Source organism: Lampris incognitus, chromosome 3 (assembly GCF_029633865.1).
Source record: "Lampris incognitus isolate fLamInc1 chromosome 3, fLamInc1.hap2, whole genome shotgun sequence".
Lineage (NCBI taxonomy): Eukaryota > Metazoa > Chordata > Actinopteri > Lampriformes > Lampridae > Lampris > Lampris incognitus.
Window position 1 is genome coordinate 69,660,189 of NC_079213.1, and position 24,694 is coordinate 69,684,882.

At 43.4% G+C, this 24,694-nt stretch overlaps 1 protein-coding gene across 1 annotated transcript in view; it reads left to right on the top strand.

Annotated features, from left to right (window-relative positions):
• myo1f (myosin IF) overlaps positions 1-20,515 on the top strand; it is a 33,864-nt gene extending 13,349 nt beyond the window's left edge. Inside the window, exons 6-28 of the mRNA XM_056276204.1 lie at positions 157-246; positions 1,094-1,225; positions 2,004-2,138; positions 2,644-2,776; positions 3,374-3,570; positions 4,262-4,342; positions 4,509-4,595; positions 4,787-4,873; positions 5,784-5,951; positions 6,284-6,369; positions 6,480-6,561; positions 6,814-6,920; positions 7,028-7,126; positions 7,301-7,445; positions 7,688-7,802; positions 8,117-8,286; positions 8,858-9,003; positions 11,860-12,006; positions 14,735-14,883; positions 15,153-15,215; positions 16,753-16,969; positions 19,172-19,332; positions 19,796-20,515. Coding sequence (XP_056132179.1) covers positions 157-246; positions 1,094-1,225; positions 2,004-2,138; positions 2,644-2,776; positions 3,374-3,570; positions 4,262-4,342; positions 4,509-4,595; positions 4,787-4,873; positions 5,784-5,951; positions 6,284-6,369; positions 6,480-6,561; positions 6,814-6,920; positions 7,028-7,126; positions 7,301-7,445; positions 7,688-7,802; positions 8,117-8,286; positions 8,858-9,003; positions 11,860-12,006; positions 14,735-14,883; positions 15,153-15,215; positions 16,753-16,969; positions 19,172-19,332; positions 19,796-19,872 — 2,874 coding nt within the window. The 3' untranslated portion in view covers positions 19,873-20,515. The remainder of the gene's footprint in view (positions 1-156; positions 247-1,093; positions 1,226-2,003; positions 2,139-2,643; positions 2,777-3,373; positions 3,571-4,261; positions 4,343-4,508; positions 4,596-4,786; positions 4,874-5,783; positions 5,952-6,283; positions 6,370-6,479; positions 6,562-6,813; positions 6,921-7,027; positions 7,127-7,300; positions 7,446-7,687; positions 7,803-8,116; positions 8,287-8,857; positions 9,004-11,859; positions 12,007-14,734; positions 14,884-15,152; positions 15,216-16,752; positions 16,970-19,171; positions 19,333-19,795) is intronic.
• The last annotated feature ends 4,179 nt before the right edge of the window (positions 20,516-24,694 follow it).

The window sequence follows — 24,694 nt, forward strand, 5'->3', positions numbered from 1 at the left end:
TCTCTCTCTCTCTCTCTCTCTCTCTCTCTCTCTCTCTCTCTCTCTCTCTCTCTCTCTCGGTGTGTGTGTGTGTGTGTGTGTGTGTGTGTGTGTGTGTGTGTGTGTGTGTGTGTGTGTGTGTGTGTGTGTGTGTGTGTGTGTGTGTTTTCGATTCAGCATGTAAAAGATATCATCCTGCAGTCTAATCCTCTGTTGGAGGCCTTTGGCAATGCAAAGACTGTCCGTAACAACAACTCTAGTCGCTTTGTGAGTAAGACCACCATCATTTCTCTTTATACCTTTGTTTTTTGTTTTGTCCACTTCTCTATGCTCTCCCCATCCTGTCCACAGTTGGTCTGGAGGATTTACTTTTTGAGTCAACATTATAACACTGCTAACTTGATACATATGAATGCACAACCACTTTCAACCACCTCCTGGATACGTACCACAAGTGAGGGGACTTGGGGGATGGGGGCGGGGGGACAACATACAAAACCATTAACTAAATATATCTCCTCCACATGCATCTTTGCAATTGCAACATGCTTTGTAGGTAAAGGATACAACATCACCCATTTGTGTTTCCTGTCCGTGTTAATATTTTAAATTGAAGATCAGAGATGAGTTCGAAACCTGGTTTGAGGGATAACAACTGCAATGTAGTTACACCCTCAGTCTAGAGGCACACAGATTGTCTTTAAATTTGTAACCTACAATGAAATGCCGGTTTTTACATGATAAATAACTGTTGCATTGTTTATGCAATGTTTCACCTCCAGAGAAACTGCTTGAGAAATTCTAATTGTAAGCTTTTACATTTTGAAAGTTCGAGAAATGACCAGGCAAACAGTCATTTAAGAGACACAAGGTTGATGTTACAATTGTATTTTGAGTTTGAAGAAGAGGCAAGAAGTGGTAAAAAGGAAGATGTGGGTGCTGCAGAAGTATTGCAGAATACATGCATTAAGGGGAACTTCTATAGTCCCTACCACTGCAATAAATAGCTAGCTATACAGTGACAAAGTTCATTTGATTTTGCTCTGGACAGCCTTTCGGTCGCGTCGAAGGTTTTACTTTGACTTGGTGTTGTTGTGTGTCCTGAATCTACCAGGGTAAATACTTTGAGATCCAGTTCAGCAGAGGAGGAGAGCCAGATGGAGGCAAAATCTCAAACTTCTTGCTGGAGAAGTCGAGGGTCGTGAGCCAGAATGAGAATGAGAGGAACTTTCACATTTACTATCAGGTCAGGAGGCTAACGTCAGATCACAACCCAACTCTCAAACAACACCACAGCCATCAGTCCCAGTTTATATCATGTCAACCACCAGAGGATGTCCACTGGCAGATATCACATCAGTCCATAAATATACTGATGCTTTTGAGAAATGCACACTTTCCTGATGTAAATATTTTTGCTTGCAGGGGTTACTATCATCTTATATGGGTACATGACTATTTTTTTGCATGAGCTACAATGATTGGCTATGTTTTATTAGTTTGGGCTATCTAACTCATGGGTACAAATACTCCTTTACTAACTGGGACTCTCCCACATTTTTTCCAGCTCCGTGCTTTTCAAGAAATTTTAATGGGATGGATGGGTCCAACTGAAAAGCTCCACTTTTCTCCATTCAGATTTTCTAACAATATCACATCTCTAATCTCACCATCTCCCATCCTCAGTGAAGAAGTTACTGACTTTATCAAATTTGTCTAAGAAATGAGGAAACTTGTACAAACTAGACTCTTAGCTCTTACTGCATCCTGTATGTTGTGTTTAATGGATATTGGAATAACATTATACCTCCCAACCTATCTGTAGTTGTCATTTTTTTTTAGATAGATGGCTGCATGTTTGATATATGGTTCTTTATTGTACTTCTAGTTTAGAGTACACGTTCAAGGCTAAAGATGCCCTGTTTTGTTACACTTAACATAAAATGCAACTGTATTTAGTAAGGTAAGCAAGCCTCTGCTGAAATCACACTAAATCACCATTCTGCGTGCACTTTTTTTGTCAGGTGATTGAGGGCGCCAACGCGCAGCAAAGGGAGAACCTGGGCATCATAACGCCAGACTATTACTACTACCTCAACCAGTCTGGGACTTACAAGGTGGATGGGACCAATGACAATACAGACTTCCAGGAGACTATGGTACATATATGTCACTGCACGGTCATTGAAAAATACCCTGAGTTATTTAGGAGTGTGGTCCGCACAGGAAGTTACCCCTCTCTACCTCTCTTACAATCTGTCCTTCTTCCGTCTCTCTTTTAGGTCTGCCTCGACACTTTCACACCGCCTTTTAAAAGCACTGTCCCTATTTCCTCTCATCTGAGTCCACCTGAGGTTCTCTTTGTTATGCCATGTGTAGTCCTGTCCTTGTTACTGCGCTTTGTTCTGTTTATCTACTGTCTTATTTCAGGGCATTTTGTCTCAATGTAACCGGGGGGGGGGGTTCAGATTACTCTTTTTGCTCACTTGTCAGTGACAGCCAGGAGCCTTTTCCTAAGATGAGACCGAGTTGGCTAACACAGAGAAAATGTGTTTTATGAAAATCATCAGTGGTCATGATGGTTTGGCAGAGTATCCTCAAACTGCTGCGCTCAAACAGGCAAATCACTGCCTTCAGCCTCTGCCGTGGTGTTGTTGTCTCCAGGAAGCCATGCAAGTGATTGGGATCCCACAGGAAATCCAGGCTCAGGTGTTGCAGATTATTGGAGGCATCCTCCACCTGGGGAACATCACCTTCATAGAGGCAGGCAACTATGGACAGGTGGAGAGCACAGACTGTGAGTGAGACACAAAGACATGATTCAGCACACACACAAAGACATAAAACATAAAACCCATATTTTACCCCCGTAGGACTGAGAAGAAATTAGAGCTGTGGGAAAACTCACGTTGGTAAATCCTGTCCCATGATAGATTCCGTGCTAATGGGTTTTATTTGTGCATCTGGCGTACACCTTGTTTATTTTCTCTTCTTCTGCTTGCTGTGAGATCCCCTGCCCTGATAATTGTTGTTTACGTGCAGGGATGTAAATTAAACAGTCTGTTTAGCAAGGGGCCAGTATTCTTCCAGTCCAAGCAGGTACAAAATTGATTCAGCTGCTTGAATTAAATTGGGTGGAGGTAGAGAGGGCACGGAGATGGGAGCCATGTTGCGGTGGTAGGCTTGTTCCCGAGATAAGTGTGTTCCTCCACGGTTTGTGTCTGAATCTGGATTAATTTTCAGGAAAAAGCTACACCCTCTTAATGCACCTCCTAATTGTATGAGGGTGTGTTTCTAAATCGGTGCATTTCTTTATCATCTTGGATACCTTTTTTACCTATCTTTCACTGATCTCTAAACCTTGTTTTTTGCTTTTGTTCTCTTGACATTCCAGTGCTGGTCTTCCCAGCCTACCTGCTGGGTATTGACCCCAACCGTCTGCAGGAAAAGCTGACCAGCCGAAAGATGGATTCAAAGTGGGGTGGGAAGTCGGAGTCCATTGACGTGACCCTGAACCAGGAACAGGCCACCTACACACGAGATGCCCTGGCCAAAGCCCTCTACACACGACTCTTTGACTATTTGGTGGAGGTCTGCACAAGACTGGCTTTAATATGAAACACAAACACTTTTCTGTTTCAAGGACATATTTGTAGAGCTCTTTAGCCATGACTGAAGGACACAATATGTGGAGATCTCAGGGTGTCTGGGTGGTGTGGCGGTCTATTCCGTTGCCTACCAACACAGGGATTGCCGGTTCAAATCTCCGTGTTACCTCAGTCTTGGTCGGGTGTCCCTGCAGACACAATTGACCGTGTCTGCAGGTGGGAAGCCGGATGTGGGTATGTGTGCTGGTCGCTACACTAGCGCCTCCTCTGGTCAGTTGGGTGCCTGTTCGGGGGGGGGGGGGAAGAGCATGATCTTCCCATGTGCTACGTCCCCCTGGTGAAACTCCTCACTGTCAGGTGAAAAGAAGCGGCTGGTGATTCCACATGTATCGGAGTAGGCATGTGGTAGTCTGCAGCCCTCCCCAGAATGGCAGAGGGGGTGGAGCAGTGACTGGGATGGCTCGGAAAAGTGGGGTAATTGGCCAAGTACAATTGGAAGAAAAAGGGAGAAATAAATCCAAAAACAAAAAAATGTGGCGATGAAATAGATTGTGTCAGTGAATTTTTGGTTTCTCTGCCTCTCTGTCAGTTTATAAAACTAAAGATAAATGTAGAAACTAGAAATCCCTCCTCCCCCCGCTCTCACTCTCTCTCTCTCTCTCTCTCTCCACCAGGCTATTAATAAAGCCATCCAGAAGCCCTATGAGGAGTACAGTGTTGGTGTACTTGACATTTACGGCTTCGAGATATTCCAGGTTAGTCGTCTTAAATTCTGACAGCTCCTTATTATATACAGTATGTCAAAAACACACCACTGTAACAGATGTTTGTTGGACATAGGGCTAAGGAACAGCCAATTTTCTTTCACCAAATTGATGAGTAATAATCTGTTATTGACTGTACACATGTTCCGCACAACAGAAAAATGGCTTTGAGCAGTTCTGTATCAACTTCGTCAATGAGAAACTGCAACAAATCTTTATTGAGTTGACCCTGAAGGCCGAGCAGGTAGCCACAGTCACATCACAGTTACCATTACAGCCACTTTTCTATCCTGTAATCTCCTCCTCTTAATGTCATTGCACAAGATTACCCAAAATTAACTAAAAAGAGTGTTGCTGATGATGATGATGATGAATCGGTTCATCGATTTTCATTTGCTCTTGTCTCTTTCACTCTCTTTTACAATTTCTACTCAGGAAGAGTATGTTCAGGAAGGCATCAAGTGGTCACCCATTGAGTACTTCAACAATAAAGTTGTGTGTGACCTCATTGAAAACAAGCTGGTAAGCTCAAAATGAAATTTTCTCTCTGGAGAAGCGGAAGATAATATGATGTGGTCTTATTTAATCAAAGGGAAACACTACAGGTGCGTCATTTTGCTGTCTGGCTTTGATGGGCTGTACCATTCCTTGTTTTTTTGTTTTTTTTATATATATATCCATCCATCCATCCATTATCCAAGCCCCTTATCCCAATTGGGGTCACAAGATGCTGGAAGCTATCCCAGCAGTCATTGGGCGGCAGGCAGGGAGACATAGATCTTACTTTTATTAAGCGAAATGTTGTCAGTGTCTTGCATAAATCTTCTGGCATGGTAAAATCATAAAAGGCAAAAAAAATGTAAATATGCTGCCCCTTCTTACTGGAATAATGAAGGACCTGATAACTATGGGAGAATTTAAGTCCATTTTAAAGGATAGAGAAAATAGTACTCTTGGTCAGTGTGATTGCTCCTAAATTTTTCATGTCCATGCATCATAACCGGATTTTTGTTTCTGACCTTGTGTTACATGTTAACTGGATAGTGTGTTCATTCGTTTGCAGTGTGTGACAATTGTATTTGTCTTTTTGTATTGTTTGTGTTCATGGTCGTAACAACATTTATGCTGCTCTATTGGCCAGGTCACCCTTGAAAAAGAGGTTTTAATCTCAGTGAGATTTTTACCAGGTTAAATAAAGTTGTACACCAATGTTTAGTTATTTAATGCTGACAGAGGGAAAATTGCTAGACAAATAGCTTAGTGTAAACAAGCGAGCATTAAACTGTGTGTGTGTGTGTGTGTGGGGCCACCATGCCAGGCTATGTTTAAGTGTGTGTGTGTGTTGGGGGAGGGGGGGTGCCGTGTGAATCATCTTTTTTTTTTCTTCACACTTAAAGCACTAAAATTCACGAGACCTATGTGTTCCCTACAGAACCCTCCTGGCATAATGAGCGTGCTGGATGACGTGTGTGCCACCATGCATGCCAAGGGAGAGGGGGCAGATTGCACCCTGCTGCAGAAACTGCAGGCTGCTGTGGGAACCCATGAGCATTTCAACAGCTGGAACTCTGGTTTCGTCATACACCACTATGCTGGCAAGGTGGGAAGTAGAGATTAATCCTCGTGCAGTGGAACTGTACAAAATCGTTGAGCTGTCTCTCTTAACATAGCATGGATAATTTGTGTTGCTGTCTAATGAGCCTGCTGGTGCAACAGCTGTGTGGGCAAAAATTCAATGCAAAAACGGAACACTTTTCTTCATCCAGTCCAGAAACACACGCACAACATTGCATGAAAGCATGTTAACTTTTGATTTCGAAATTCTATGATCATAATCTTACAAAGTCTTTAATTTCCTTATGATACTTCTTTCTCCTCTTAATATTTGTTGGCTGTTTGGTGCACCAGTTTTAATTTTTGCTGTCATCTAAGGTTTCGTATGATATCAATGGCTTCTGCGAGAGAAACAGGGACGTGCTTTTCCCTGACCTCATAGAGCTTATGCAGAGCAGCCAACAGTGAGTGTCCTGCATCTGACATTTCAGCTTACAGTGTGTGAAATCATGGGGAAATAGTGGAATGTGTGGTGAGAAACGTTTCAGCCATCTTCTTTAAATTGTCTCCATAGTCACTTCATCTGTAGCCTATTCCCTGAGAACCTTAACACAGAGAAGAAAGGCAGGCCAACCACAGCCAGCTCTAAGATCAAGGTGAGTTGTGACATGCGGAGTAAATAAACCAAAATATTTGTTAATCCCTGTTCAATACATTTAATCTCTGCTGTACCTTTCTTTTGTGATTTCTTATGAATGTATATATATATGGAATAAATGAGGTCAATAAGAGGTCCTCACAAAGATAGAAGTATAAGAATTTGTGTGTGTGTGTCTGTGTGCTATACTTAGGAAGGACGAATGGTTTTTTCAGTGTAATTATGCACTCATTGGGAATTTTTCTTATAGAGACAAGCCAATGAGCTGGTGAACACTTTGATGAAGTGCACTCCTCACTATATCCGCTGCATCAAACCTAATGAGACCAAGAGGCCAAAGGACTGGGAAGAGAGCAGGTTTATATCAGTACTAAGACACTTACCCCCCCCCCCCCACGCACACACACACACACACAAATACAGGAAGCACCGCTGAAAGTTGGGTGGTATTGTGACTGTTTCAGGGTGAAGCATCAAGTTGAATACCTCGGGCTGCGGGAAAACATTCGGGTACGACGGGCCGGCTTTGCCTATCGCAGAGTTTTCAATAAGTTCCTGCAGAGGTGAGTTAGATATGCACATATGTACAGAGAGTGTGTGTGTGTGTGTGTGTGTGTGTGTGTGTGTGTTCATGGAGTTCTGCATACAGTTTGTCTGACTCTTGTTGTGTGTGTGTGTGTGTGTGTGTGTGTGTGTGTGTGTGTGTGTGTGTGTGTGTGTGTGTGTGTTGTATCCAGGTATGCCATCCTTACTGGTGAAACCTGGCCATGTTGGCGAGGTCCAGAGCAGCAAGGTGTCCTTCACCTCCTCAGGTCAGTCAACATGGAGAATGACCAGTACCAGATGGGACACACCAAGATCTTCATCAAGAACCCCGAATCAGTAAAGAGCACTTTCAGTTATTCAGTTTGTGCTATATGTGGGCCTTAACCCTAGTAGCGATGTGTTCAAAGCAATTCAAATAGTTATTCTAATGTTATTTTAATGTTATTCTAATGTAGTTGTAGCTGACATTTCCTGTTGAAATATATAAGGTGATACTTAGAACTGCAAAAGCCAATGCTTACCCCCCACCACCCCCACCCGCTCCCAAAACAAAAAACAAAAAACTGCATGCTTTCCAGCTGTTCCTGCTGGAAGAAATGAGGGAAAGGAAATTTGACACTTTCGCTAGAACCATCCAGAAGGCCTGGAGGAAGTACATCGCCCAGAGGAAGTATGAACAGATGAGAGAGGAGGGTAAGTTATGAACCGTCCTTATGAAGTAAAATAAAGACTCTCTCTTTCACTCTATATGTTACCCTGCTAACCCTACTCAGGTCAAATCTGCTTTATTTTTCTTTATGCTCAAATTTCCATTCTGTTCTATTCTATTCTACTCTGCTCTCTTCTCTCCTGCTCTCTTCTCTTCTCTTCTCTTCTCTTCTCTTCTCTTCTCTTCTCTTCTCTTCTCTTCTCTTCTCTTCTCTTCTCTTCTCTTCTCTTCTCTTCTGCTATGCTCTTTTCTTTTCTTTTCTTTTCTGTTCTGTTCTAATATTATGTGTCCCATTCAGCCTCAGACATCCTGTACAACTCTAAGGAACGTAGGAAGAACAGCATCAACAGGAACTTTGTCGGTGACTACATCGGTCTGGAGCAAAGGCCTGAACTGCGTCAGTTCCTGGCTAAGAGGGAGCGGGTTGACTTTGCTGACTCCGTCAACAAGTTTGACCGCAGGTTTAAGGTGAGCTGGTTCACTCTTGTTTGACTTCCTATTTTATCAGGATTTCCTGTCTGATGCAGTGAGGTGGTGCATTTAAGCAGATATTCTCTAATATTGAGGTTTTTAGGTTGCACATAGGCCTGTTTAGGAATGATTGCCTTGAAATTATCATTGTGCTGCATTGTTGTGATATTTGGCAGCAAATATCAGAATGAACAAAGCTCAATGAAAGTGAACAAACAAAAATATCTGAGACATTACTGACTCCCATCAAGTTATGCACAAGAGCTGAACCCTCAGACAGCACGGGAATTGTCCTTGAATGAATTAAAAAAAGGTTTGCCTTGTTGTTTCCTCGCCTAATCTGACACCAGCAAAAGCAGAAGTGGACTTGCTGTCTTGTATGTGATGTGAGCAATGCAAAGCCACAGATTGATCATACATCTCTTTTCCTGTTGTGGTTCTATTGCTTGTTCTCTGAGAATTTGGCCAAAAGTTCCCACTGTTCCGTTTTCACAAGAAAAGCAGCGACCCACTCTTGTCCTTTCTTGCTTTACTCATTCCCCTCTTTAATTTATTTTCTCAACCCCAGTCCATTAAGAGGGACCTCATCTTGACTCCTAAATGTATCTACCTGATTGGCCGAGAGAAGGTGAAGAAGGGACCTGAGAAAGGGCAAATAAAAGAGGTGCTGAAACGAAAGCTGGAGTTTGAAAACATCAATGGCGTCTCTCTCAGGTACTGACAAACAAGGAGCGAAGGCCAGTTTATATGATGTGTCGGTGGTAGTGAGACATTCATGTTTGTTGAAATGGTACAAAAAAAATGGCAGCATGGTGGCCCACTGTTGCCTGACAGCAAGAAGGTCCTGAGTTCGAACCCCAGGCCATCCCAGGTCCTTTCAGTGTGGAGTTTGCATGTTCTCCCGTGTGTCTGCGTGGGTTTCCCCAGGTGCTCTGGTTTCCTCCCCCCATCAAAAAGTCACGCATGGCATAAGGTATCACTTTATGCAGATGACCTGTTGTTTTATATATCCAACCCAATAGAATCCATATCAAGACTATTACTTACCCTGGATAACTTTGATTGCCTGTCAGGTTATAAGATAAACTATTCAAAGAGCGTACTTTTTCCGATTAATAACACTGATAGAAACTACTCTAGCTTTCCATTTAAACTTGAACATAATGGATTTACATATTTAGGAATCAAAGTCACCCATACAATGGCGAGGTTATATAACCAAAGCTTTAAAACACTAATAGAACGAACAAAACAAGATTTTAAAAAGTGGTCAACGCTACCAATTTCATTAGCGGGCCGCATTAATATAGTTAAAATGACAGTCGTACCCAGATTTCTCTATCTTTTTCAAATGATTCCCATATTCATACCTAAGACAACTTTTCAACAATTAGATAGATTAATTTCATCATTCATCTGGAACAATTCAAACCCCAAGATGAAGAAAATATACTTGGAGGTCCCTAATGAGACAGGGGGATTAGGCTTGCCTAACTTTATTTGTTATTACTGGGCTGCGAACATTGTAAAAGTTTTACATTGGGAATTTACTTATAAGAATCAACAGGGTACAGATTGGGTTCACATGGAACTCTTATCCAATGATTTACCGATATTCACCTCTCTACTACCACATAATCGTAATAATAATAATAACAAACCCAGTGGTTAAAGCTTCACTTCGGATATGGCTATGGCTCCAGTTTAGGAGGCATTTTGGATTAAAGCATGCTAGCGGTCTTTTTCCAGTAGCAAATAATCAATTCTTCTCATCATCTGTGTTAGATAACGAATTTCAACATTGGCATAGAAATGGACTGGTGTTTTTCTGTGATCTATTTAAAGACGGAACATTCACCTCATTTGAAACACTTAACATACCCAGATCCCATTTTTTTAGATACCTTCAAATCCGTAGTTTTGCCAGGAAAGTTTTTCCCTCATTTCCGTATCTGCCACCCAGGAGCCAGTTAGATGTTATTCTAGAGATGGATCCATTTGGGAAAAAGCAGGTCTCTATAATTTACACACTGATACAGGGATTGAAACAGATATCTTGGGACAAAACAAAAACTGCATGGGAGAGAGATTTAGGTGTAGAGCTTTCTCAAGAGGCATGGCGGGACAGCTTAACTCGTATACATACGTCCTCATTGTGTATACGACATGGTTTAATTCAATTTAAGGTGCTTCATCGTCTTCACTACTCAGGGGACAAGCTTGCCAGAATCTTTCCCACCACAGACCCTGGGTGTCCGAGGTGCAGCCATAGTCCATCCTCGGTGGGACACATATTCTGGGCATGCCCCTCCCTCAACAGTTATTGGGGACAGATATTTAATGTATTCTCACATATCTGTAAACAGACCATAACCCCTGATTTTCACACAGCCATCTTTGGCATACCAACCCCTAACTGTAAGGTCACAACTTTGCAGGCAAATGCTCTAGCATTTGCCTCATTACTAGCACGCAGACTTATCCTATTTAACTTGAAGTCGAATAAAGCTCCATCATTTTTGCAGCAGTTAAGGGAGGTGCTGTCCTTTCTACATTTCAAAAAGCTCCGATATGAAATATGTAAAACCCGCAAAAACTTTACTTTGACCTGGAGTCCTTTCATAGACTTTATTGAAGGTTTTCCCTTTTTTTGAATGTACTTTTTTTTACGTGGTTGTAACGACAATACTTATAGATATATGTGTACAACTTTATATCGTCTTCAAAAACATGGTTATTATGTTGAATTGGAATAAGAAATCCCTGCATAGTCCTCTTTTTTTTTTTTTCTTTGAGCCTGGGGGGGGGATTCCTACATGTTTCTTTTTTGTCGTTGTTGTTGTTCTTCTTCTTCTTCTTCGTGTGTCTTGCATACCTGTTCCAAAAAAAACTTGAAAATTGGAAAATAAAGTTTAAAAAAATAAATAAAGAAATAAGACACACATGTTAGGGTTAATACTCCTGTCTGTGCCCCTGACCAGGGCAATGGAAAGAAGAATTGGAGTAGGTCCCCTGGCGCTGCACCACAGCTGCTCACTGCTCCTGTACAATAGGATGGGTTGAATGCAGAAAACAAATTTCATTGAAAGTGAACAACTGTACAATGGCAAAATAAAGTGGCCTTCTTCTTGAAGAACAACAATATGCAAAGCAGCATGTCAGTCTCAAAAGGCTTTCTTAAAACCACCTGTCTCCTTCAAAGTAAAAGTAGAAAATTTAACTGTTCTGAATTCTTATTAGCAACACTTAATTCAGAACAAACCAAAATCTTGCAGGAACAGATAAAAGCCTTATTTTCATCTAACATGCTTTTTAAAACTAAATGCGCCAACGGAAAAAAATAATTTAGTCCTTGACATGGTTTACATTTACATTTTATAATTCTCACTATTAACACTAAGAATTAGTGAGTGAAGATGACTGTAACTGGGACAATTGTTGTATGCATGCTTATCAGTCAAGACAACCTAGCAAGACTAAGACCACAGCTGAGACAGACAGAGTGGTACTTACAACTCGTTTACTGTTCTTGTCTCTAAAGTCCTTAATCGTCTCCTTTCTTCATTTCAGTATGAGACAGGACGATTTCTTCATTCTGCACGAAGCCGAGTACGACAGTCTGCTGGAGTCCACCTTCAAGACGGAGTTTCTGAGCTTACTCTCTAAACGCTATGAGGAGGTGACCAAAAGGAAACTGATGCTTTCCTTCAATGACAGGTGGGGGTGCGCACGCGCACGCACACGCACACGCACACGCACACGCACACACACACACACAAATTTGTTTTTCTATACTTATGAGGACCCTCATTGACTACATTATTCCCTAGCCCTCGACAATAATCTTCACCATCAGAATTTACATGCCAAACATCGCAAGGTAACGATCACAATTTTCAGCACTATCTCTACAGTATACACTCACCGGCCACTTTATTAGGCACACCTGTCCAACTGCTCGTTAACGCAAATTTCTAATCAGCCAATCACATGGCAGCAACTCAATGCATTTAGGCATGTAGACATGGTCAAGACGATCTGCTGCAGTTCAAACCGAGCATCAGAATGGGGAAGAAAGGTGATTTAAGTGACTTTGAACGTGGCATGGTTGTTGGTGCCAGACGGGCTGGTCTGAGTATTTCAGAAACTGCTGATCTACTGGGATTTTCACACACAACCATCTCTAGGGTTTACAGAGAATGGTCCGAAAAAGAGAAAATATCCAGCGAGCGGCAGTTCTGTGGGTGAAAATGCCTTGTTGATGCCAGAGGTCAGAGGAGAATGGCCAGACTGGTTCGAGCTGATAGAAAGGCAACAGTAACTCAAATAACCACTCATTATAACCGAGGTATGCAGAAGAGCATCTCTGAACGCACAACACGTCGAACCTTGAGGCAGATGGGCTACAGCAGCAGAAGACCACACCGGGTGCCACTCCTGTCAGCTAAGAACAGGAAACTGAGGCTACAATTCGCACAGGCTCACCAAAATTGGACAATAGAAGATTGGAAAAACGTTGCCTGGTCTGATGAGTCTCGATTTCTGCTGCGACATTCGGATGGTAGGGTCAGAATTTGGCGTCAACAACATGAAAGCATGGATCCATCCTGCCTTGTATCAACGGTTCAGGCTGGTGGTGGTGGTGTAATGGTGTGGGGGATATTTTCTTGGCACACTTTGGGCCCCTTAGTACCAATTGAGCATCGTGTCAATGCCACAGCCTACCTGAGTATTGTTGCTGACCATGTCCATCCCTTTATGACCACAGTGTTCCCATCTTCTGATGGCTACTTCCAGCAGGATAACGCGCCATGTCATAAAGCTCGAATCATCTCAGACCGGTTTCTTGAACATGACAATGAGTTCACTGTACTCAAATGGCCTCCACAGTCACCAGATCTCAATCCAATAGAGCACCTTTGGGATGTGGTGGACCGGGAGATTCGCATCATGGATGTGCAGCCGACAAATCTGCAGCAACTGCCTGATGCTATCATGTCAATATGGACCAAACTCTCTGAGAAATGTTTCCAGTACCTTGTTGAATCTATGCCACGAAGGATTAAGGCAGTTCTGAAGGCAAAAGGGGGTCCAACCCGGTACTAGCAAGGTGTACCTAATAAAGTGGCCGGTGAGTGTATATGTTGTAGAGATAACCCTCCATCACCAGCCATGATACTGAACAATCTTCTGTGTCTCTGAAATGCTACAGAAATTGTGCAAGAAAGTGTCTGCCAATTCAACACAACTCAACTCAACTCAAAACTTTATTGCAGACTCAGAGTCCATAACAAAGACAAGGTAAAAAACAAGAGAAGCAAGAATAAAGCCATAAAAGATAAGAACCATAGGTAAAAGATAAACCTTAGACAATACAGAAAGTAAACATAAAAAGAAACAAATCAGTGTCTTACAAGGAGGCAGGTATACCAATGGTCCCACTGCCGGGATTGGTAGCGTGTGGCAATGAAACTCGTGATGATTACATTATCAGAGTCATTGAGCCAGCAAATAAATTTGTACATAAGTTTCTTAGAACAGCCTGAAAAGTGTTGACTCCTGCAGCCACAAAAATGTCATTTGCACTACACCATCTAGGTCTTTATAGTAGTGTTCTCACTGGATCATTATAAGCTACTCGAAGTCTCTGTAAACTTGCTTTTTTGTAGTTTGACCACAGGTGTTAATGATGTCACTGGCGGGCAATCTGGGAATCTGAAAACTTTGTATAAGAAAATGCAAAAATCAACACTACACACAGCTGGACAAGAAAATGTGAATAATAAAGCTACATACAGGTGAAGTGTTGTTATTTTCATTTTCTTATACAACGTAGCCCACTGACAAACCAGAAAGTAAGTTTTCACATTCAGTGACCGTCTGCCAGTGACATCACCAGTAGGAACAACAGCAATTTCGGCCCTAATCCCTAATTTTAATCCAATCCTGATTCTATCCAAAGGAGTTGAATCAAGTGCAACTGGACTTGGTATATATCCGTGAAGACGTTTCGCCTCTCATCCAAGAGAACGTCTTCACGGATATGTACCAAGTCCAGTTGCACTTGATTCAACTCCTTTGGATAACCATGACCTGGATGAATGAGAACATTCACAGACAAATCCTGATTCTAAACTCAACCCTCAGTCCAAATCCTAACCCTAATATAGGACTCGTCATAATGTCCTCAGTTTGTAAAAATGGCCTCTCTCCTATGGTTAGAAACTCAAATTGATCAAATTGACCTCACTAATGTAGCTGAACAAGAACACACACGCACACGCACACACACACACACACACACACACACACACACACACACACACACACACACACACACACACACACACACACATTTGCACAATGATACACACATGTGCACACATATTCATACACAAATTATTGGATCACACATAACCACTGTTTCTGCCTGTCCTCCCTGCAGAATAGAGTTCAAAGTGAAGAGGGAGGGTTGGGGTGGAGGGGGATCCAGAGTGGTGGTATTCCAGGGGGGACAAGGGGACCTGGCCCAGGTCAAACCTTCAGGGAAGTCTCTTACCATCGCAGTGGGGAGTGGTCTGCCCAAGACCTCTAGTAAGTCTGAAGAAACCATTAAACAGACTAATACAATTTTGTTGACATTATAGTACTACTCAGTTAAAGTAGTTGTACACTGCGTGGTCATGTTGTAAGCCAAGTCTCCCTACTCTGCATCTATCCTTTGTCTTCTGAATGTTTCCATATCAGAAATACAGCATGGATGACATGGAATGGGATATTAGCATTGCCTGGTTGTTTTATTCTTTCGGTCAGTTGATACCATGGAAAGACATGTTCAAAACATGGGATATTTTGTTCTTTAGAGCCAACCAGGAAGAGTGCTCCACAGCAACGTAGAGGAGGGAAGAGTCAACCAGCCAGCAAAGGTGAAATCACTATTCTTGCATTTTAGTTTTTTGTTTTACCTAATTAGTTAAAATGTTCAATAGCTTATGTTAAGCTTGAACTTAGAATTTTTTTTTGTTACTCATCTAAATCAAGCGTTCCTCCCTATCAAGGATGGGCACATCCTCATGGGTGTAGACTGCAGAGTCCTGGCCTGACACGTTAGCTCTTCTGTGTTGTGCTATCCTCTTCGCCAGCGTCTGTTTGGTTTCCCCAGTGTACAAGTCATGGCAATCCTCCCGGCACATAACATTGCTCTAGAGCTAACATGTCAGGGCAGGATTCTGCAGTCTACGCCCATCTACAAGCCAGAGGTCACTCTTTCAAGGATGAGGATGTACACATCCTTGATAAGGATGTTTTGAATGGGGAGTCAAAGAGGCCATCTATGTGAAGAGGGAATGACCATCCCTGAACCGAGGGGGCGGGGGGGGGGGCTAAGAGTACATCTATTGCCGTCTTACAATTGCAAATGGTCTGTGTTTCCATTGAGTGATGTTATGTGATTAAAGCTGGGGTTTCCCCTCTGACAAGAGTGTCCAAGACCTGCTAAGTGTTGGCACGGTGATTTCCATTGCATGCACCACAATAGCTGTGGTAGTGTTTAATCACAAGGCAACGGGGGCATGTGAAGCACACAGTGACGGAAAGACAAATCCCTTACACCTGGCATTGGCCACATATCAGGGATGTATGGGAGGTCATTGTCCACAATGATTTTACAGAGGTCCTCTGGATGTTGATGGGGGGGGGGGGGGGCTAAGAGTACATCTGTCGCCATCTTAAAATACTGTAATTGCAATTATTCCCCAATCCTCTGTGAATACACATGGCCTTTGAAACTCTAGTTAATGGTCATGCCAATTTCCATATGAAACCAATCGTTGGTTTCGGTTGTTATGCAACTGTGTTGTTTATAAGGGTGGGGATACCTGCAGTCAGTTTAGACTCAAGCGGTCACTTGTTATTTGTCCATCGCAGCAACGAGGACCATCTAGTCATCCTGTGATGAATGACTTGCGCAATGATTAAAGTGAGGACGAGTTGCGCATCGTCAACCCCACTCTCTCGACCGAGACCACCTACTACCAGTGGCAAGACTAGCAAGACGACTGGCAATGGAAACGGATGCAGATTTTTCCTCAGGGTTTCTTCCCGAAGCCTTTCCCTTAGACGAGTATACCCACAAGGCAGCAGAGGTTATAAATCAGAGTTTGCCTTCTCCTAGATGAACTGCCCAACAGGCTAACGAGCTTCACCTACCCGGGAAGTGGGTAGGTGAATTCGCTACAAGCAGTCACGTAGATGAGTGATGAAACGTATCTCTCAATAAACATTGTCCAGATGAACTGGTTCAACTTTCTGTGATTTCTTTACCTGGATTATTGAGTATGCATAAAGTCTCTCCTTAAAAAGTTTTTTTTTCTTGATGTATGTCAAAGTCTGGGGGTTGTATGACCTTTGTAATGGCTTTTTATTCACCATTATTTACTATTATTCCATTATTTCTGTTCTCAGGGTTCCGAAATGGAGCTGCCCAGATTCCCAGAGGCAACGCCCCTCAGACCCAATCAGATGTCACCCGCAGAAACATGTCCATACAGAAACATGGCCGGCCACCCAGTGCAACCCTATCGAAATTGGGATCCCAGATAACCCCCAGAGCCTTGGTTCAGAACCAACACCAGCAAGGGAGCCTGGACTTCCTCAATGTGCCTGACCAGGGCATGTCAGGGTAGGAAGGAGCATCTACATCATCAGGAGAAAGCTAAGATACAGATGAATGGAGCAGAAATGGATGGAAGAGGAGGATAGTGGAGAGGGAAGAAGGGGAAGGAAGGAAGGATTATCATAGTATGTTCTTTAGAAGAGGATCACTCGCTTAGAAATAACAGTCACGGGGGCCTCCAGGGAGCGTGGCAGTCTATTCCGTTGCCTACCAACACGGAGATCGCGGGATCATATCCCAGTGTTACCTCTGGCTTGGTTGGGCATCCCTACAGACACGATTGGTCGTGTCTGCAGGTGGGAAGCCGGATGTGGGTATGTGTCCTGGTCACTCCTCTGGTTGGTCGGGGTGCCTGTTCAGGGGGGAGGGGGAACAGGGCGGAATAGCATGATCCTCCCACGTGCTACATCCCCCTGGTGAAACTCCTCACTGTCAGGTGAAAAGAAGTGGCTGGCGACTCTACACGTATCAGGGGAAGCATGTGGTAGTCAGCTCGGAAGAGTGGGGTAATTGGCGGGCTACTATTAGGGAGGAAAAGGGGGGAAATCCAAAAGAATAAAATAAAAAAAGAAGTTAAAGTCACTTTTCATGATAAAATAGCCTCCAGGACATGACCAGGTGAGGTTATTCAAAAAAAGGATTTGTTCTATTTGAGTGCCCTTAAAGGATAACTCTTATGTAATTGTATGTTTATAGTTGTCAACAAACGCTATGAAAATAATGCATTCCCCGTCCATTCCCATGTACTCACGAGTCTTTTCCAGTCTAGCCGATATGATACTTAACTCTCATCCAAGAAGCTATAGGGTCCCACTGTTTCCAAAAAAATCACCAAATACAGTTTACAGAGATGTAGTTTCAGCCTTTCAGCGTAATCCATTATCAGGACAAACCCATGTATACAACGTTTTCAGAAGTTGACTTCAATGGGTGGCAAGCTTTTCTGGGTCTTTTTTTTTCTCTCCCCTTTTTCTCCCCAATAGTATCTGGCCAATTACCCCACTCTTCCGAGCCCCTTTGCCGATCCGGGGAGGGCTGCAGACTACCACATGCCTCCTCTAATACATGTGGAGACGCCAGCTGCTTCTTTTCACCTGACAGGAGTTTCGCCAGGGGGACATAGCATGTGGGAGGATCACGCTATTTCCCCCAGTCCCCCCCCCCCGAAAAGGCGCCCCGACTGACCAGAGGAGGCACTAGTGCAGCGACCCGGACACATACCCACATCCGGCTTCCCACCTACTGACACGGCCAATTGTGCCTGTAGGGACGCCCGACCAAACCGGAAGTAACACAGGGATTCGAATCAGCGATCCCTATGTTGGTAGGCGTCAGAATAGACCGCTATGCTACCCGGTTTAATGGGGACTTTTTTCTTTATTTCAGTGCTGTGCATTTGACAGGAACCAGGTACTGACAAGATAGCAGTCACTTCGCCATGAAAGTCTGGACAATGAAATGCGTGGTACCTTCCAAAATCTAAGTTAATTTCCATGGATTGCAAAACAAATCTTCGCTACATTATAAAGTAATTTCCCGAAAAACTAAAAAACACAATTTTTGTAATGCAACAGTATGACTATGTGACCCATTTTGAATGTTTTTTGAAGAGCAATGATACTATAATATACTATGATACTAATGATATGGTGGCACGGTGGACCAATGGTTAGCACTGTTACCTCACAGCAAGAAGGTCCTGGGTTCGAACCCCAGGCCATCCCAGTTCCTTTCTGTGTGGAGTTTGCATGTTCTCCCCGTGTCTGTGTGGGTTTCCTCCGGTTGCTCCGGTTTCCTCCCACCCTCAAAAAGACATGCATGTTAGGGTTAATACTCCTGCCTGTGCCCCTGAGCAAGGCAATGGAAAGAAGAACTGGAGTTGGTCCCAGGTGCTGCAGCTGCCCACTGCTCCTATACAATAGGTGGGTTACATGCAGAAGGCATTGTAAGAACACAATTCGTTGTAAGAACACAATGACAAAATAAAGTGGCTCTCCTTCTTTCCCTTCCTATTAATACGTTCATACTGTAATATTGGGATATCCTGTGGTTTCCAGGATGGGAGCTAGGTGTGGAATCGACTCGATGAAAAAGGAATTGTATGGGGAATATATGGAGGAATCTCGTCTTTCCATAGCATTTGTTGACAATGAGAAAAACATAACATGTCTTCAGAGCTAGCGTTTGTTTGTTTTTACTTTTTCTTAGGAAGCAAAGGAAAAGGAGTATCAACCAGCGGCCTCCCCCTGCTCCTAAACCCCAGCAACGCCCTCAGGGACCACGTTGTCGAGCATTGTACCAGTATATTGGCCAGGACTCTGACGAAATCAGCTTTGACGTCAATGACATCATTGACCTGCTTAAAGAAGGTGTTTGGATGGACAGTTGGCTCCTTAAGGAACACTGTTCCTTAAGGAGCCAACTGATGTTCCTTAACAAAAGATGTTCCTTAAGGCAGCGTTTCCCAACCCAGTCCTCAAGGAACCCCTATCCTTCAGATTTCCATTGTAACCCTGCATAGGTAGCCCTGCTTGTACTTACTCAACCAATCACCTCACAGCACTTAATTATACAAGGTGTGCAACATCTGACATAATTCATTGTTGATTGGTTGAATAACTACAAACAGGTACCTATTCAGAGTTGCAAAGAAAATCAGCAGGATAGGGGTTCCTTGAGGACTGGGTTGGGAAACACTGCCTTAAGGAACATCTTTAAACTTTGAGCTAAAAGAGAAACGTGTGTTTGAATCCTATCGCTATACATCTGTAAACACTATAAAGGGGGTTTACACTGTTTAATGATATTTCATTGTGCTCCCGTTCTTTGTAGATCCATCAGGATGGTGGACGGGCAGGATTCGAGGGCAGGAGGGTCTTTTCCCTGGAAACTATGTGGAGAAGATTTGACCAGAACTGAGAGACAAGATGAGTGAGATCATTGTTGGTTCTTCACTGAGCAAGCCGAGTTGCTGTCCAATCCCATCAACCAGACGTCTGCCTGAGCATATCTCAATTTATTTGAAGGAGTACAACTACTCTACGAAAGAAACCTAGAGGGGAATTGCAATTTGTCACACGATAGATCTTCACCCTGAGGCCTTTTTTAAAAGGCTGCGGAGGGTGAATTTTGCTGGCATATGAGCCACATAGGACTTGTTCAACAACATACAGTACAAGAAGAGTAGATGCATTGTCGTGTTGCACATCAGAGTTAAAACCGAGGTCCCATGAAGAAAACTGCTCATCTCCGTTTTTCTGCCACATCATTCTGTTTGCAAGATCTTTGACCCACCCCATTTTTTGTAATACTCCCTATTTTAACCCATTGGTTCTTTGAATTGAATTCAGTCTTATTCTGGAGTCCAAGGCTTTACAACAAAGTGACCTTAAAGGAATGTAATATTTTCAGTTGTTTACATTTTGCTGAAACTGTGGTAATCCCAAAGCTGTTAAGAAAAATTAAACTTTTCCATGCCCCTGAAATTCATTTGCTTTATATGGAAATATACCCATGCACAGATGCAGTGACAATGAAATGTAAAAGGAAATAAATGTTCAAGGTTACGTTTCTTAAATATTTTCATATTGCCACATGGGGGCACTCTTCATTTGTTTTACCCCCCCCCCCATAAGTTATAAAAGGTCTATTCAAGCAATGAAGAGGAAAAGTATTTTCAGTGTTACTTTCTTAGATTCCATATTTTGCTCATATGTATCTACTTTTGTAAAATGAAGATTACTTAATATCAACCAATCAAGCGATCACTCAATACACCAGGGATGGGCAACGTGGTCCAGAAAGGTCCGGTGTAGGTGCAGGTCTTTGTTCCAACCAAGCAGTTACACACCTGATTCTATTAGTCAACCAACAGTCTTTGCTAACAACCTTGATTTGCCTATCCCTGCAATAGACTATCAATCAATCGATCAGAATTTTTATAGCGCTTTTCTAGCTGCAACAGCCACTTAAAGTGCTTTACAATTAATTAATTCACACACACACACACCGATGGTATGGAAGTGTCAGAAATGCTGGTTCTCTGTGATTGAAATAGACATGCTGCATCCTACCACCACCAGGCCCGTTAGAATGGCATTTTTAACCAGGGCCTGTTTAATGTGGGCTTTCTCCCCTTCCCCGGCCGCTGTGTCGGTGGGGACGTCAGCTCGGTGGTACAGCATCCTGATGACTCCTAGTTTGTGCTCCAGTGGATGATGAGAGTCAAACCTTAAGTACTGATCAGTATGTGTTGGTTGTCAGATATCAGAAAAATATCAAGATTTTTTTTTTGTTAGTGAAAGTTATGGTATTGGGTATAAGGGTGCGTGTGTATCTGTCATTTCATGTGATTAGAGTGACAAGCAATTGTGGCAAGAAGCACAAGGCCATATAACCAGGACAGAAAGTTATTAGAAGATAAACTTGTTTATGCCCAAAGGTAGGATAAGTGACATTCAATTATGTAAGTAACATTATTATTATTATTGTTGTTATTATTATTATTAATTATTTTTGTTGTTGTTAGTATATCAAGACGACCATTAGACTGTCAACGGGGAAAGACTGACGACATCCTTGCGTCATCCTTGCGTTGATAGAGAGGCTCCTGCTCCACCTATAGACCCTTTATGACCTACGCCACACATAGTATGTGCACGCATGTTGGCAGCAAAATCACGTGATCACTGTTTACCAACTGTAAAAGGGTCTATATGTCCTGATCAGGCGACACGGTGGCGCAGTGGTTAGCGCGGCTGCCTCACAGCAAGAAGGGTTCGAGCCCCGGGTTGTCCAACCTTGGTGGGTCGTCCCGGGTCGTCCTCTGTGTGGAGTTTGCATGTTCTCCCCGTGTCTGTGTGGGTTTCCTCCCACAGTCCAAAGACATGTCAGTCAGGTGAATCGGCCATACTAAATTGCCCCTAGGTATGAATGTGTGTGTGTGTGTGTGTGTGTGTGTGTGTGTGTGTGTGTGTGTGTGTGTGTGTGTGTGTGTCCAACTTGTGGGAGCTGCCCGTTCAAAAGTTTGGGATCACCCAAACAATTTTGTGTTTTCCATGAAAAGTCACACTTATTCACCACCATATGTTGTGAAATGAATAGAAAATAGAGTCAAGACATTGACAAGGTTAGAAATAATGATTTGTATTTGAAATAAGATTTTTTTTACATCAAACTTTGCTTTCGTCAAAGAATCCTCCATTTGCAGCAATTACAGCATTGCAGACCTTTGGCATTCTAGCTGTTAATTTGTTGAGGTAATCTGGAGAAATTGCACCCCACGCTTCCAGAAGCAGCTCCCACAAGTTGGATTGGTTGGATGGGCACTTCTTGCGTACCATACGGTCAAGCTGCTCCCACAACAGCTCAATGGGGTTCAGATCTGGTGACTGCGCTGGCCACTCCATTACCGATAGAATACCAGCTGCCTGCTTCTGCTCTAAATAGTTCTTGCACAATTTGGAGGTGTGTTTAGGGTCATTGTCCTGTTGTAGGATGAAATTGGCTCCAATCAAGCGCTGTCCACTGGGTATGGCATGGCGTTGCAAAATGGAGTGATAGCCTTCCTTATTCAGAATCCCTTTTACCCTGTACAAATCTCCCACCTTACCAGCACCAAAGCAACCCCAGACCATCACATTACCTCCACCATGCTTAACAGATGGCGTCAGGCATTCTTCCAGCATCTTTTCATTTGTTCTGCGTCTCACAAACGTTCTTCTTTGTGATCCAAACACCTCAAACTTGGATTCATCCGTCCACAACACTTTTTTCCAGTCTTCCTCTGTCCAATGTCTGTGTTCTTTTGCCCATCTTAATCTTTTTCTTTTATTGGTCAGTCTCAGATATGGCTTTTTCTTTGCCACTCTGCCCTGAAGCCCAGAATCCCGCAGCCGCCTCTTCACTGTAGATGTTGACACTGGTGTTTTGCGGGTACTATTTAATGAAGATGCCAGTTGGGGACCTGTGAGGCGTCTGTTTCTCAAACTAGAGACTCTAATGTACTTATCTTCTTGCTCAGTTGTGCAACGCGGCCTCCCACTTCTTTTTCTACTCTGGTTAGAGCCTGTTTGTGCTGTCCTCTGAAGGGAGTAGTACACACCGGTGTAGGAAATCTTCAATTTCTTAGCAATTTCTCGCATGGAATAGCCTTCATTTCTAAGAACAAGAATAGGCTGTCGAGTTTCAGATGAAAGTTCTCTTTTTCTGGCCATTTTGAGCGTTTAATTGACCCCACAAATGTGATGCTCCAGAAACTCAATCTGCTCAAAGGAAGGTCAGTTTTGTAGCTTCTGTAACGAGCTAAACTGTTTTCAGATGTGTGAACATGATTGCACAAGGGTTTTCTAATCATCAATTAGCCTTCTGAGCCAATGAGCAAACACATTGTACCATTAGAACACTGGAGTGATAGTTGCTTGAAATGGGCCTCTATACACCTATGTAGATATTGCACCAAAAACCAGACATTTGCAGCTAGAATAGTCATTTACCACATTAGCAATGTATAGAGTGTATTTCTTTAAAGTTAAGACTAGTTTAAAGTTATCTTCATTGAACAGTACAGTGCTTTTCCTTCAAAAATATGGACATTTCAATGTGATCCCAAACTTTTGAACGGTAGTGTATATATATATATATATATATATATATATATATATATATATATATATATGTGTGTGTGTGTGGAGTTTGCATGTTCTCCCCGTGTCTGTGTAGGTTTCCTCCGGGGGCTCCAGTTTCCTCCCACAGTCCAAAGACATGTAAGTCAGGTGAATTGGCGGTACTAAATTGTCCCTAGGAATGAGTGTGTGTGTGTGTGTGTGTGGGGGGGGGGGCTAGCTGCCTGTCCAGGGTGTCTCCCCGCCTGCCACCCAATGAGTGCTGGAATAGGCTCCAGCATCCCCGCGACCCTGAAAGCAGGATAAGCTGTTAAGACAATGGATGGATGGAGATATATATATATATATATATATATATATATATACTATGTATGTGTGTGTGTGTGTGTGTGTGTGTGTATGTCAAGTCCCTGCCTCGTCAGCCCCGCCCTCGTCAGGCCACTCCAACTGCCTTACCTAGCTCGTCTGCTTCATCGATCTCACCTGAAGCTCTCCAGAGCTGACAGCCGACCTGCATCTCCAATCAGGCCGATCAACCCATCTTGGCCAGGATAAGAAGCCGCTCTGCTCTCCAGACGATGCCAGATTGTCGTACCACTACAACGGTTTTTGGCCTCCCTGCCATTGCCTGGACCACGCCTGTATGAGTACCACAACCCTGCTAAGCCCACCGCCTGTCCGAGAGCCCTAACCCCTGTTCCCTCTGCCTCTGGTTTGACCTCCCTGCCATTGCCTGGACCACACCTGTCGAGAACCACGAACCTGCCAAGCCCACCGCCTGTACAGGAACCACAACCCTGCCAAGCCCACCACCTGTACAAGAATCACGTCCCCACTAAGCCCGCCGCCTGTCTTCAGGACAATAAACATGACCCCCCCCCCCATCCTGTCTCTCCTTCTGCTTTTGGATCCTACACCTAGTAGCCCTGACAGAACGATCTGGCCAACATGGACCCAGTGGATGTTGAGGCATTACGTGCTGCCATAGCCGGCCAAGGAACCCTGATCGGGAGACATGACACCACCCTCCAGGATGCTGGCACCTCTATGCAAGCCCTCTCTGCCAGCGTGGGAACCCTCACCACTCGAGCGGCCCTAACAAACCAAG